This window comes from Capra hircus, unplaced genomic scaffold (genome assembly GCF_001704415.2).
Source record: "Capra hircus breed San Clemente unplaced genomic scaffold, ASM170441v1, whole genome shotgun sequence".
Classification (NCBI taxonomy): Eukaryota; Metazoa; Chordata; class Mammalia; order Artiodactyla; family Bovidae; genus Capra; species Capra hircus.
In genome coordinates, this window is record NW_017189530.1 from 116,523 (window position 1) to 131,201 (window position 14,679).

The window sequence follows — 14,679 nt, forward strand, 5'->3', positions numbered from 1 at the left end:
GCTCGCCCTGATGGGCACGGATCCCCCATACGCTGTCCCCGCCCCGCCTGGAGTCGGGCCCAGCAGGGGCGGGCGCTAGCCTCAAGGAGGCCCAGGCTCTGGGTCCCACCTGCCGTCACATCATCTCCCCTCGCCCCCAATGCCCTCACCCTTGCCCTGCAGGGAGCACGCCTCCTTCGAAGGCCCCGTCCTCCTGGCTTTGGCTGAAATGAGACCTGCCTGCCGCTCGTCTTTCTTAAACTTTGCGGGCTTGATCCACATGCCCCTCACCCTCCGAGCGTCTGTCACCGATGAGAAATTAGCCAGTGGCGGGACGCATGTGTGGGCACGCCTGGCCCACGTGCAGACCATTGCCACCACCGCGGGAGGGCCAGCGGGGGGCCAGCAGCCGGCCTGGGACCGGAAGGGGGACCCCAGGGGCCCAGCCTTCTTGCCTGACGCAGCCCAGCAAGCGGGGCTCCTGCAGCCCTGGGCCGCCCCTCCCCGAGCGGAGGCAGTGGGTGAGGAGGCATCCCAGTGGGGAACCTCTGCCCCGGGCCGACAAGACGGTTTCAGAAGTGCTCGCCCTTAGCAGGCACCTGGGTCATGACCGCCCAGCACTGGCTTCTCCATCAGCGGGGGTGCGGGGTGGGGCTGGGCCAGGGCCAGACAGAGCCTCTCCTGGGAAGGACGCCCACGTGTGGCCAAGGGCCTCCCGAGGACCCTGGGGCCAAGGCAGGCCAGGCCTGGGCGGCGGCCGGCGCTCTACCCAGGATGCTGGCACCGTGGCTGACCCCAGCCCCCGCCCTGCAAGGTGCTCCAAGCCCCGCAGCCCCCTGCCCAGGGGAGGCGAGGGGGTGAGGGAGCCGGGCGGGGCCCCGTGTCTGGTTTCCAAGCCACAGTCCCCCTGAGAGAGACAAGACGTGCCCTTCAGAGGTCACCATCTCCCTGGTGGGTCCCTGAAACCTGCCTTCTCCAGCTGGGACTCCCTGGATCACTCCCTGGGCTGAGTCGGCAAACAGGAGTGTGGCAGGAAGCTTCTGGGCTGTGGGGTCACAGTGGCTGTGCCTGGGGCCGGGCTGGAATCGCATGTGGGGGCCCCGCCCAGGCCCTCCACAGCCCTCGGGGACGGTCCGTTATCCCGCCCCCATGGGCTCTCGGCTGTCCAGCAGGGTGCCCTGCCTTCCCTGGAGCCCCACACCACCCCAGCAGGGCTGGGAGGCCCCGGGGGGGACGGGCCCTGTGCCGGGGCCCCTGGCCAGCCTGCTAGGTATGGGCATCAGGGGAGCACCCAGTGACAGCGTAGCCTGGCACCGCCTCCATCCCTGCCCGGGGTGGCCTCTGGCCTTGGCGATGCCACACCGGGGGGCACTTGCAGCCTGACCCTGGCAGGCCTGAGCCAGACTGCGGGGGGCAGGGGAACGGCAGAATGGCCACCAGCGGGCTCCGAGGCTCAGCTCAGTCATGCTGTGATGGGCTGGTCTTGACCTTGATGGCGTCGTGCTGCGTGGGGGCCCAGCCCACCTGTGCATCCAGCTCTCTCGTGTGAGAGAGAGGAAAGGACGTGGCCTGGGGTTCCCATAGCCTTCCTAGCCAGCACACCAGGCCAGGGAAAGGGGTCCGCACTCCACTGCTCGGCGGGGATCTCCATCTGAGCGCCAGCCCCAGAGCCCCAGGCCCCGCGGGTGCCAGAGACAGGCGCCGGGAATGGCAGACGTCAAAACTGGGTCCTGTCCCCGAGTCACAGGCCTGTCGCCAGCTTTGCAGGTGGGAAGGAGGGGCTGGACCCTCATGGCCGAGGCCTGCCCTCCTGCCTCCCGGGGTCCCATCCTCCGGCAGGTGAGCTGGAGGGGGCGGCTGCACTGCAAGCACGGGCCGCCCGGTCGCCGTGCCAGTTTCCTCCGGCTGGCCACAGGAGGCCTGGGCCTCCTCGGTCAGGACTGCTGGCAGGGTCGCTGGAGGGCAGCAGAGGTGCGCAGGGCTGCGGCCTGGGCGAGCCTCAGAGGGAAACTCAGGGCAGGCCCCCGGGGCCCGCTGAGCTCAGCTCCAGATCTGAGGACCCGAGTCCAGTGGGGAGCCAGGTGCGGGGAACGGGGTGGGGCGCCTGCTCTGTGGGGGGGACTCCCTCCGCGTCGCTGACTGTATTCAGACCTTAACCCGAACACTGGGCTGTCAGAGCCGGCGGGGCCTCGGGGGCCGCCCCCCACATTTTGTCAGCACCAAGGCCACCGAGGGGGCCCCCCGGAGGTCTCAGCCTGCTCCCTGCAGCCTGTCCTTGGTAAGCACAGGAGCTGTCTTGCAGCTCTCGGGTCACAGAAACCCTTTGAAAGAATAATAACCTGCGTCTTAAGCCCCAGGGCCGCTCTGATGAGTGTGTGTGTGTCTGTATGTGTGTGTGTGGAGCAGGACAAACATGCTCAGAAAGTTAATTACCCCACTGGCCTGGCGGCTGCGAGCTGGGAGGGTCCTCTGCCCCGAGGTCCCGCTGAGCACAGACACGCTGGGGGGGGACGTGGGCGGACAGAGCTAGGGGCTACGGAGGCCTGGTTGTGACGGCCACCCCAAAGACCAGGCTGTGGGCTGGACTCCCCCGGGAGGCCCCCCAAACCCCTTGGTCCTGCCTCAAGGGGCTGCCCCCGGCGAGCTTGGCAAGGGGGAGCCCCGGCCAGCACCCCCAGCTTCACCCCAGGCCCTGCCCCCAATGTTGGGCCCTTCTGCCCACACGCTGGTCTCTGGGGCAGGAGACCCCCCTGGCTGCTGCTTGGGGCTGCCTCCCTGCCAGGCCCCACGGAAGCCAGTCTCAGTCTCCAGAGGCTGCGCCATGCAGTCCCCGCGTGACCTCAAGGGAGGAATGGGGGCTTGTCCTCGGGCCAGGGCGGGGGAGGACCCCAGGGCTGGCCACGAACACGCTGACGGACGCAGCAGCGCCCCCGGCTCCCGGGCGGCCCATCTGCACACAGCATCGATTTCCCTGCCTGCAGACAGCGTGAACCGCTCTGGCAAAGGGCCGTCCCCCAGCAGGGCAAACGCGAGCAGAAATGACGTGTGTGGCTGCAGGCCCAGAACAGGGCGGCGCTGAGGGGTCAGGGGCGGCTGGCCCAGCTCTACGAGGAGCCGGTGGCGAGCACCATTGTTCACTGAAGACGGAGCCTGCTGGGCAGGGACATGGGGGAACCACTGCCTGGAGGAGGCGGGGGCCGTTTAACATCCACCTGGGGGGGGCGGGTGGCCGTAGCACCTGCGGATGTCCGCGGCATCACCGCTCTCACCTGGCTGATCTCAAGCTGCTAATGTGATGTCCACTGCCTCAGAGGACGGGGCTGCAGCGTAGCGGGGGGCAGCCCTGCCTACAGAGCCCAAGACCTGGCAAGAGGCTGACCCCGACCCGCCTGTGAGGCAGAGGGCCCCAGCCTCAGATCCGAGAACACGTGGACACCCCCCGGCAGAATCCACCAGGTCACATGGCGAAGGCAGAGCGACCTGGGGTGGAGGGAGGGGGTGTATCCCAGCTGCCCTGCTGTGTCCAGTGACGGCCTCGGGGGCAGGCGGGGGGCCTCCAGGGTCATGGCAAGAGGCAACCCCCATGGAGGGGCAAGTCCACAAGGACCCAAAGTGAGCAGTGGGGCTGGAGGAAGGCCCTCTGAGCGGCAGGCATCCTTTCGTCCAGCTGACGGCTGGCGGAGGATGGACTCTGGCAGACGCTGAGCGCCAAGGGAGCAGGAGGCAGGGGCTCTGGGAGCTGAAATGTCAGCGGGCACATGCCCACCACCGGCTGCCTGCAGGCGCTGGGGAGGCTGACCTGCCAGGGGAGGGCCGCTGACCTGCCGGTGGGGGGGGCCGCCGCGGGTGCTGCCTCTCCACCCGCCCTGCCCACCCCCAAGTGAAGCCCAGAGCCTGCGAGCAGAGGACCAGATGCCCCCCGCCACCAAGGGGGGCCGAGACGAGGGCTGGGTGGGGGAGCAGGAGCCCCAGGCGATGCCAGGGCCGGAGGCGCCCAGGTGGAGGCGGCCAGGGCCCATGAGCCCTGGCAGCCGCTCCCGGCAGCGAGCGTGCGACCGGCCCCGCGGGCTCCCTTGGGAGGGGTGACGGGCCACAAAGAGACAGGGCCGGGCCAAGCACGCAGGAACACCTGCGGGGAGGGACAGTGTGGCCAACTGAGCCCTGTGCCTGCTGCAGCTGGGGTGGGAGGCGCCGTCACGGCCCCGCCAGGGACTCAGGGGGTCCTGCTTCCAAAGTCGGTGCTGCTAGGGTGCGCCAACCCCAATAGCCGCTCAAACCCCCCAGGCCCACTCGCTGTCCGCACCCTGGCTCCCAGCCCTGGGCCCACGATGGCGACCTGAGCCTCGGGCTCCCCGTCTGCGGAGCTGGCTGGGTAAGGGCCCTGGAGGCTGCATCCAGGCCCTCCCAGGCTAAGCTGGGCGTCGCCCACGCTGGGCCCCCCCCTTCTGGCCACGTCTGTTGGACAAACACCTCCTGCTCTGCCACCAGCAGATGCTGGCTGCTGGGCCACACTCCCGGCGGCACTGCTCTGCAACGACGGTCTTCTTACGGCAGTGAAACGTGAGCCCTTTCGGGGCTGAATGACAATGCGTGGTGTGCGGGTGGCGGGTCATAGGACTTGCAGGACAGCCTGGAGCGGCCCCCCTCAGCAGCACCTGCAGGGGCTCCCTCTCAGCTGTGCCCTAGAAGCCAGGGCCCCCGACATTGGCTCTTCCCGATCCTGGCCACGTCTATGGCATGCCACTGTGTGCTGGTCCCTGCCAACCATCTGCGGGTAGGGAAAGGCTCCCCAGGACCAGGAGGGACCGCTAAGGCACACACTGACCCCTAAGAAGCATGTCCCTGTGTCCCCTGCCCGAGATCCTCAACCCAGATGACATGGCTGACCGGATACTGCTGGGTAGTGGTGGGGACACCAGGCCTCCTGCAAGGAGCCCTGTGAGAAAGTGAAAACACCCCTGGGAGATGTGCCTGCCAGGTCCCGGAGGAGGGGCAGAGTCCCTAGGCAGCAAGAGGGTCTGCAGACACAACAATCAGCTGTGCCGGGTTGAGTGCCCCCACCTCAAACCCTGTACCCCGGACACTCGGACTCACCATGGCATCTGGCCCCACCTGGGCCTCATACCCACAGCAGGCACATGGCAGGCGTGCAGCAGGCACACAGCAGGGATACAGCAAGTATATAGTAGGCACAAGGCAAACATATACCAGACATATAGTAGACACGCCAGAAGCAAACAGCAGGCACACAGCAGGTATAGAGCAGGCACACAGTAGGTATACAGCAGGTGCACAGCAGGTATACAGCAGGTGCACAGCAGGCGCACAGCAGGCGCACAGCAGGTGCACAGCAGGCACACAGCAGGTATACAGCAGGCGCACAGCAGGTATACAGCAGGCGCACAGCAGGCACAGCAGGGCAGAGCAAGGTATACAGCAGGCGCACAGCAGGCCACAGAGGTATACAGGCACAGGCAGGCCAGCAGCAGCAGGTATACAGCAGGCCAGGCGCAACAGCAGGCACAGCAGGCGCACAGCAGGTATAGAGCAGGCTCACAGCAGGTATACAGCAGGTGCACAGCAGGTACACAGCAGGCACACAGCAGGCGCACAGCAGGTATACAGCAGGCGCACAGCAGGCGCACAGCAGGCACACAGCAGGCACACAGCAGGCGCACAGCAGGTATACAGCAGGCGCACAGCAGGCGCACAGCAGGCACACAGCAGGCACACAGCAGGCGCACAGCAGGTATACAGCAGGCGCACAGCAGGCGCACAGCAGGCACACAGCAGGTATACAGCAGGCGCACAGCAGGCACACAGCAGGTATACAGCAGGTGCACAGCAGGCACACAGCAGGTACACAGCAGGCGCACAACAAGCCTGCTGACAGCCCACAGCCCACAGCATGGCAAGCCACTGAAGGTGCTCCCGTGAGAACTGACACCTCGCGGCTGCCTCGCCTGTCCCTTCTGGGGGCCCCGCCAGCGAGGCTGGAGCAGGCTGACAGCAGGGTGCTGGGGCCCAGTCTGTGGGGCACTCACGGGGGCACCTGGGGGCTGTCCAGGTGGGTGGGCACCCGCGGGGGCCACAGCTGAGCTCCTCATCTTTTCCACCCTGATGGAGGCCGGCAGCCAGGCGGTGGGGGGGGGGTGCGCTCCACAGAGGGTGGGTGGGGTGGGGCGGCCTGGCTCAGGCCGGTGGGCTCGGCCTCTGAGCTGTCCTCATGCCAAGACAGGGACCCGGGCACCAGCGCCGGCCCATGGCGCCCACGGGTGACGCCTGGGCTGAGCTCTGGCAGCCCAGCATGGGGGACGGGGCCGGGGCCGACTCAGGACCCGTGAAATCCTCCTGGGACAAGGGCCCGGCACCACGCCCGAGGCTGGGCGTGGCTTCTGCGACCTGCGGGCTGCCATGGTCCACGGATACCCCGGAATCTGCCCCTGCCCAGGGGCTGCCCTGCACGCGCCTCGAGCCCAGCGGTCTTGACGTCACCCTTGGCAACACGCTGACGCAGAAGCCGGCAGGGGCGGGAGGGGGCCCTGGTGGGGGGAGACAAGGCTGCAGACGCCGAGTGGGGGGCAGGGGTAGCTCCGCCGGGCCGCGTCAGGAGCCTGGCACTGGGTCGCGCCCCCTCTGGTTTCTCGGGGCCACCCGGCCTCCACCGGGGCTCTTGGAAAGGCAATGGCAGGGGCAGGGCAGGGGGCAGCCCTGCAATCCCCCTCCCTGGCAGCCAGCCCCTGTTGTGGACTCAGGGCGGCATTGTCTCCGCCCGGCAGTGTTTGTTTTCCATCGAGATACTGCTGGTGGAGCATGAAAGGTCAGAACCACTTGGAATCCAGTGAATTTCCAGCCCTGCTTGAGTTTCTCATTGAGAATCTCCTTTTCTGGTGAACAGTCACCTCCCCAGGCCTACCGAGCCCAGGCAGGGGGCAGGCTGGGGGTCTCTCGCTCCAGGAGACACCATGACGACCCACGGGCCTCAGAGAAGCCGCCTGTCCACCTGGCCATGCGCTGGGCTCAGCCAGGCGGCTGCTTGCCCACGACGGGGCCCTGGCGTGCAGAGCAGCAGTGTGTGGGCGCCTGCCGGGCGGGAGTGATGCCTGGGCTGAGACCTGATGGGCAGGGTGGGGGGCAGGGGGCAGGGCGGCCGCATGCCTCCATGGAACGCAGGGCGCCCCGGGGCCTGGCCCCCGACACCCCTCTTGACCCAGCACTCCTGCAGGCGCAAGCTCTGTGGCAGGATGCGCCGGCCGACAGCCTGGGCACCCCGCCCAGCGCCCAGGGAATTCACCCTGCCTGTCCTCCAGTCCTGGAGATGACAGAGGAGGTGGCCCGGAGATCCGGGCCTCAGGGTCCAGGGCCATGACCAGCCAGCCCCGGGGGAGCAGAACCAAGCGGTGCAAGAGAGCCGGGGGGCGGAGCCCGGGTGGGCGCACACCCATCTGGGCGGCCCCACGCCCTCGGCCGTGCTCAGCAAGGAGCCTGGCCTCACCCCGCCACTGCCCAAGACCACACGCCACACAGAAGCGGGGGTGGGCAGATGCGGGCACAGTGCTGGGAGTGAGATGGGCTGGCCCCTGGGGCTGTGGGCTGGCCAGGCCCCCCACGCGGGGATCGGAAACCTCTTCCTGCCTGACTCAGACCCTCCCCCGGTCCTGCCTGTCTTAAACCCTCTGCGGGGGGTGGCCCGGCCACACCCACCCCTGTACAGCTGAGCGGCCCCCAGCACTGTGGCTCCTGGCGCCCGGGGCCTCTTGCCCAGCTGGGCCTGCAGGGCACTGCCCAGCCTCCTTGCCGGGGGCTTGCCTCCCATCCTGCCCAGCAGCTCCCGTCAAGCCCCAGTGGCTTCAGCCCCAGGCCCAGCTGTCCCTCGGCAACCTCCTATACTTGCCCACACGCTCAAGGCTGAGCCTACAGGGCAGTCCTCAGCCTGGGCAGAGGGCCTGAGAGAATTCCCAGTCCATCCTCGACCCCAGGGATGACGCCTCAGAGGAGTTCCTTCACCCTGCGGCTGACGGATGCTCAGGACTGGGTCAGGTCGTGGGGCCGAGGTTCCCAGGACCGAGCCTGGTGCTCAGCTGGGGGGAACCGCCGCCCGGGGCCCACGACTGGCCGCCTGCCCCCCTTGGTCCTGCCAGCAGCCAGCCTGGGTCCCGCCTCCTGGGCCCCTCCCCACATACCTGCTGCCCCCGACCTCACCTGCAGCGAAGCCTCTCGGGGTGCCAGCCCCTTTCCTCCCTGCCTCTGAGGGCTGGGGGGCAGGCCCCAGCTGGCCCGCTGCGCCCGAGAACAGCAGGCACGGGGTGTGGCCTGCACGCAGCACCAAGGTGCAGGCCCCCTGGGCACCGGCCCCGCTAGCACCCTGAGGGCACCGTGGCCCAGGGCAGTCTCCCTGCCCGGGGCTGCGGGCATAGTGGTTACTTGGTCAGAGTGGGCCGGGGGTCCTGGAATGGAGTGACCACCGTGCGCCGCGCTCTGGGCGGACGTCCTGGCGGCAGGCGCGACCCTGCGGTCCTCGCGGGGCCGATGGCCGCCGGCTCCCCTTGAAGGGGCCCCCACCCCCGGGGCCGGCGCACGCCGCGGCGCGGAGGAGCCGCGGCGCACTCACCGTCTGGTTGTCCTCGTAGAGCTTCAGGTCGTAGCCGCTGAGCTCCACGCAGAAGATGATGGCGGTGACGCCCTCGAAGCAGTGGATCCACTTCTTGCGCTCCGACCGCTGGCCGCCCACGTCCACCATCTTGAAGGTGAGCTCCTTGAAGGTGAACTTGTTCTCCACGATGCCCGTGGTCATGTCCCGGGAGCGCAGGATGTCCTCCACGGTGGGCACGTAGTCGGGCGCGGCGATGCGCTCCAGGTCGTTCAGGTAGTACGCCGCGTTGTCCTCCAGGTGGTACTCGCTGGAGCGGCCGAAGCAGGCCTGCGCGCCGGGGTCGGCCCACAGCCGCCGCATGACGCCCAGCAGCTCGGGCGTGATCTCGCCCTTGCTCTCGGCCGGGCCCGTGAGCGCGAACAGCTGCACGGCGTCGTAGGCGCGGTCGGGGTTGTGGAAGTCGATCTTGAGCGCGGCCAGGGCGCGCACGATGCGCGTGAGCGAGTCGATGGCGTTGTAGACGATCAGCGGCTTGTACTCGCGGCAGGCCTCCAGGTTGAAGCCTCCGCTGTGCAGGATCTTCATCTGCTTCACCACGGTGCTCTTGCCCGAGTTGCTGGTGCCCAGCAGCAGCAGCTTGATCTCGCGCCGCTGCCGCTGGCTCTCCGAGCGCAGGTGGCGGTCGATGCGCCGCGACCGCCGGGCCGCCTCTTTCTCCTCTGAGCTTTGCCGGCATCCCATGGTCCGGCCGGGCAGCACCGGGGGCCCACCAGCCGCGGGGGGAGCTCGGACGACGACGACGATGCTGAGACGATGCCGAGACGGGAGGCTCGGGCCCGACGCGCGCACGCACGCACGCACGCAAGCACGCGTGCCCCGGCGGTGGGAGCCGGTGCGAGGCGGAGGCGCTCAGCGCGCCTCGGGCGGCGAGGCCATGGCCCGCTGCAGCCCCTGCCCCGGCGCCCCCGCTCCAGTTGGCATGGCGCTCCCGCCGCGGCAGGCGGCCCAGCCCCTCCTCAGGGACACTCCGCCGCCCCCCAGGCCCGCGGGGCCACCTCCGTCATTCCCTGTCCTCCGGATGGTGGGAGGCCGGCTCGGCTGCTGGTGGCTGGGGTGCGGCTCCCACGTGCGTGACTGGAGGGCGGGTCCCCGGTATCGATGCTGACGTCCAGGGCTCTCCCTGCAGCCCCGGAAGCCTCGATCATCCGATCATCCGCCCTTCACCTGCCAACGAGAGAACAGCGTGAGCCTCCTCCCACACAGGCCAGCAGGGCGGGGAGCCCTGGACGGGCCTGGTGGGCGGGGATGAGGAATCAGAGCCCTTCCCTTTCGTGGAGCTCATCCCGCAACCCAGGGCGAGGGGCGCACCTGGAGACACGCCAGAGACGCCTCTGCTGATGGCAGTGACTGTACGATGGGCCAATGGGCGCAGCCCCAGCAAGGCTGGCCGTTTGGCTTAGAGCAGAGACCCCCAGACGATCCCCGCTGGGCATGCAGGGGCCGCACAGAGCGAGTGCTGAGGACGTGAACACTGTGTCGGCAGCAACCACACGCGTGAACCCCGTGTGCACGTGTGCACACACGTGAGCAAGGGCCTGTGAAGTCGCCCCGAGCAGCAGTGAGCTCTAGGCTGTGACAGTTCCAGGGGCTCCTCCATTTGTGCCCTAAGAAAGGTCTGCAGACAGGAGTCCCCCCCGGGGAGCTGGGCGGGCCCAGCGGCTGCTCCCTGGTCCGGGTACTGACTCCGCCCAGCCCTTGGCCAGCGGCTCTGCATGTCTGGTTCCGGCCCAGCAGCCACCCAGGGCTCCCGGGGGCCCAGCCTCCTGAAGGTAATGCCTGCCACATTACCGGGGTGCCTGGTGGCATCAGTTCTGATTTTCTCAATTTGGGGTCATGTGCAGGCCCAAGTGACCGGCTCCCTCAGCTGGTCGGTGACAGGGACAGAGGTCACCCAGGGGGCAGGTCCCTCCCGCTGTCTGGGGCCACCAGAGACACGCAGGCCCCCCGAGGTGACCCCCACACCCCTCAGGACACAGTCCAGCCCAAGCAGGTGACGCGGCCCGGGGTCCAGCGGCCCCTCTGCGTGCAGGGCGGCGTCCGGACAGACAGCACCGACGGCCGTCCTCGCGGTGCTGCGCATAGCCTCTCCCCGGGGGGTCTGGGGGGCCCACCCGCAACCCACCTGCTCCCTCATGGGCCTCCTCAGGCCCCCGTACACCCCCAGTGGGCTCCCCCCTCCCCACCATGCCCACCCCTTCTCAGGCCTCTCCTACGGGGTTGAGACCCCTACCAAACACCACATACACAAAAATTAACCTAAAAGAGCAAAGACCTAAAGCTATAGAACTCGCAGGAAAAAGCAGAGCAAAGGCTGCCTGATCCTGGGTCCTGGCATCCATTTCTGGGGCGCGACACCAAACGCACAGACACCACCACAAACTGGATTTCATCAAAAGTTAAACGTCTTGTGCATCAAAGACGGCGTCAGCAGGCCGAGAGGCAAGCCGCAGAGTGCAGAAAACGTCCGCAAGCGGTGCACCTACTGAGCGACCAGCTTCAAGAGCATGGAGAACTCCTAAAATTCACGAGAACACACAACCTGAGTCAACGCTGGAAACGGACTTGAGGGGACGTTTGCCTAAAGGCATTCGAACGGCCGAAAGCACGTGAAAAGACGCTCAGAGTCGCTGATCATCAGAGAACGTGAATCAAACCCACACGAAGGAACCACCTCGCAAGCTGTGAGGGGAGCTACTCCACGAAGAGGGCGGAATCCCTGCAGACTGCTGCTGGGAAAGCCCGCTGGTGCGGCTGCCGTGGCAAACAGCCCGAAGGGCCCTCAGAACACGAAACACACATCTACTCCACGACCGGGTGAGCCCACTTCCGGGTGCAGGCCCGAAAGCACCAGCAGCCGGGTCTCAGCAAGATGCCCGTTCACCCGTGTTCACAACAGTGCTGTCCATCAACGGCCAAGAGGGGAAGCAGCCCCGCGTCCACCGACGAGCCCGAGGGGCAGGCAGACTGGGAGGGAAACGTTCTTCAGCCTCGAAGAAGACGACGCTCGTGGCGCGGGCCACAGCGGATGGACCTTGGGGCCACGACGCTCAGTGAGGCCAGCCTGGCCTCAAGGGCAAGCGCTGCTGTGTGATTCCCGGCGGTCCCGGCCTGGGTCACAGGCGCAGAGGCCGGAGCTGACGGTGGTGCGGGCTGGGGGCGGGAGGGCCGGGGCTTAAGAGGGAAGGCGTCTCGCTTTAGGGCAGGTTCTGGAGACGATGCCGGTGGTGGTTGCACGACGTGAACATGCTTGATGCTGGGGGACTGCACCTGTTTACACACGGTTAAAGGGGCTTTCCTGGAGGTCCCGCGGCGAGGTATCCACCTGCCAGTTCAGGAGATGTGGGTTCGACCACAGGTTTGAACTGAGAGGGTTCCGTGTGCCGAGGAGGAGCAACTACCACGCCCAGAGCCCGCGTTCCACCAGGACAGGAGCCTCCGCAGGGGGGCCCCTGCGCACCCCAACCTGGGAGGGGCCCCTGCTCCCCGCACAAGAGAAGAGCTCCCCGCGGCCAGAGGACCCAGCACGGCCAAACAGAGATGAGTGAAGACGCGTTTAAAGAATGGTTACGCGGGTAAATCTCGTTACGCCTATTTTAACGCCCCCGTGAGAAAGGTGGGGCTGCTCACGTGGCGCCTGACTGGGGTGGCCACAGGGCACCGCGGGGGTCACAGGGGAATGTGGCCGGGGGCAACCGTGCCCGATGGGTGGGCCGTGCGCGGATTGTCAGAACCAGGCCCAAGGCCCCCGAGAGCCTCCCTGCAGCTCGCGGGGTTCAGCCACAGCCCTGGGGGTCTCCACGGTGGGGCTGGCACTTTGGGTTCGACTGGGCTTCCTGGGACCCCTGAGGGCGCCTCCAGTCAGCCCAGAGGCACAGGCCCGGGGCCGACGCCACGTTCCGCCCTGGCCAGGAGCCGCCCTCCGGTCCCCAGCACCTGACACCTGGGAGTCCCGCTGTGGCGCCGCTGGGTCTGCCTGGATTCCATTGAGGCGTGGGGCTGGGAGAGGCAGGCGGGGGGCGCAGGGGATGGACTGACCAGGGAACTTAAAGAGGGCAGGACCCCGACAGGAGGGGAGAGACGCGGGCGGGCGAGCAGGCTGGCCCAGAGCCCACGGTGCAAGCCGGGGACCGCGTGGTGCGCGTGCCGACATGTGCTATGGCCACACGCACGCAGGTCTGTGCGCCGCGCGTGGTGTGTGATGAGGGCTGCACGTGGACTCAGGGCCCTCACCCACAGTTACTCACTGGGCTGGCCAGCGGGCAGTGGGGGTCTGCTGGAGACCCTCGACTGAGGAGGGCGGGCATTGGACCAGAGGCGGCAGGTGAGCGGTGACGGGGGCCCGGCTTTGGAGCGCAGGCTGGGGTGGGGTGCTGGGCTGCGCGGGGCCGGCCTGGGGGAAGCAGAGGACGCGTGGGGCTGGCCCGACAGCGGGGGGCAGCCTGCTCTCCGGGTCGGGTGGGCCGAGTGCCGCGCTCCGTCTGGGTGTGAACAGCACCCCTGGACGCAGAAGGCTCTGCACGTAGCTGTCCCAGGGCCGGAGGGGACGGCTGCAGCTGGCTGGCAGGCGCCCCGGGGTCTGGTCCAGGCTGGGAGGGGGGACCCTGGTGGGAAACGGGCTCAGTGTTCACAGGTGGACCAGCCCCGGCTCCCCGACCGCTGCGAGGGCAACCGCGTCCTCTGAAGCTCCACCCTGGCCCCCTCAGCGGCCTCACTGACCCGTTTGCCTGTGGACCCGGGGGGCCGCCTGGGCAGGACCCCAAACCCAGAGCCCACTCAGGACCCTGCGGTGGAAGCCGCCCTCGCTCCCACAGCCTTGAGAGAGATGCTTCCCCTTGGAGCCTCCCTGTTCTGACCTCGACCCCCACCCTGGCCCCCTCCCCGGACACGCCCCTCTCAGGCCTCAAGTCACAGGGCACGGGGCCACCGGGGCCAGGGCGGGGTCTCGGGCTCGGTGGGGCCCTGCACATCCAGTGCGCTGCACCCTGGACGCCCCCCGGGGCCTGGCCCGGCCCTCCAGCCCCTTGACTCCCGGTCCTGCGCCGCCCTCCCTGCGGCCGCGTCAAGAGCTGGAGCACGGCTGTGGGACGGCAGCCCCCTACTTCGTGCCCAGCGGCCCCCTGCAGTCCCCACCCCTGGTGCAGGCAGGGAGGCCAGGGCCAAGGTCACCTAGGGTGTCGTGCCCAAGCCGGCCTAAGCCAGAGGGTCTCTGGGACGGAAGACGGCTTATCGGCTTAGGGGGCCGAGGAGCCCTGGACCCAGCGGGCGGGGCGGGCTCGTCCCAGGGCCGGCTTCCTCCAGGGAGGCAGAGATGAGACAGGGGAGCCCCCGCCCCCAGGAAAGCCTGCTCTACACTGAGCCCTGGGCTCCCGGGCAGGGCTGGGCTTGAGGGGGCCTGTGGGATCCGAGCAGAGGTCATTCGCTTGGCCAGCCGTGCGGGGGGGTCAGGGGAGAACCCCAGGGCTGGCGCGGTCAGGCAAGACCGCCCCAGCACTGGGCCGCAAGCCTGACGCTCTAGAGAGCTGCGCCTGGACTGACGCCTCCATGGGGACCTGGGGGCCGTCGGCCTGAGTCCCAGCGCCTGGGGCCTGGCCACGCGCCTCTGGGCCGGGATCTCTCTCACTCGGGGCCCCGGCCCCGCCCTCCTGGACCGCGGTCCCTGCTGGCCCCATCCCCGCCTCCCAGGAAGGCCTCCCTCTGCCCCCCGTGTAGGCCCGCTCAGCTGCACTCCCACGTCCCGCGACGGGTGGATACTCGTGTCCGAGCACCGGGCCCCGTGTGCCCTTGCTGGGCCTGCCGGAGCTCGGCCTAGGCCCATCTGCGGCCCCCGCAGGCCTGTGTCCTTCGCCTGCACCCACTGAGCGCGAGCTGTGGCCCCAGGACGCAGCTTTGACCTCGGGGCTCGTGGCCCCGCCTGGCTGGCCCAGGTCCGCAGACACGTGGGGCGGTCTGCTCGCGTCCTCGAACTCAGGACAGCTGTGGGCTGGGCCTCGGGGACGCTGTGTCGCCGGGAAGCCGGCGCAGTGGGGTCCGAGGGAGGGCCTGGCTGC

The 14,679-nt window shown here is 68.5% G+C and overlaps 1 protein-coding gene across 2 annotated transcripts in view; it reads right to left on the bottom strand.

Annotated features, from left to right (window-relative positions):
• GNAZ (G protein subunit alpha z) overlaps positions 1-14,679 on the bottom strand; it is a 28,864-nt gene that overhangs the window by 7,143 nt on the left and 7,042 nt on the right. Inside the window, exons 1-2 of one of the 2 annotated variants that reach the window (XM_018044405.1) lie at positions 12,877-13,178; positions 8,591-9,796 (exon numbers count right to left, since the gene is read on the bottom strand). In XM_018044405.1, the coding sequence (XP_017899894.1) occupies positions 8,591-9,313 (723 nt within the window). In that variant the 5' untranslated portion in view covers positions 9,314-9,796; positions 12,877-13,178. Of the gene's footprint in view, positions 1-8,590; positions 9,797-12,876; positions 13,179-14,679 lie in introns of those variants that run through there. The other variant, XM_018044404.1, reaches the window with a different exon arrangement.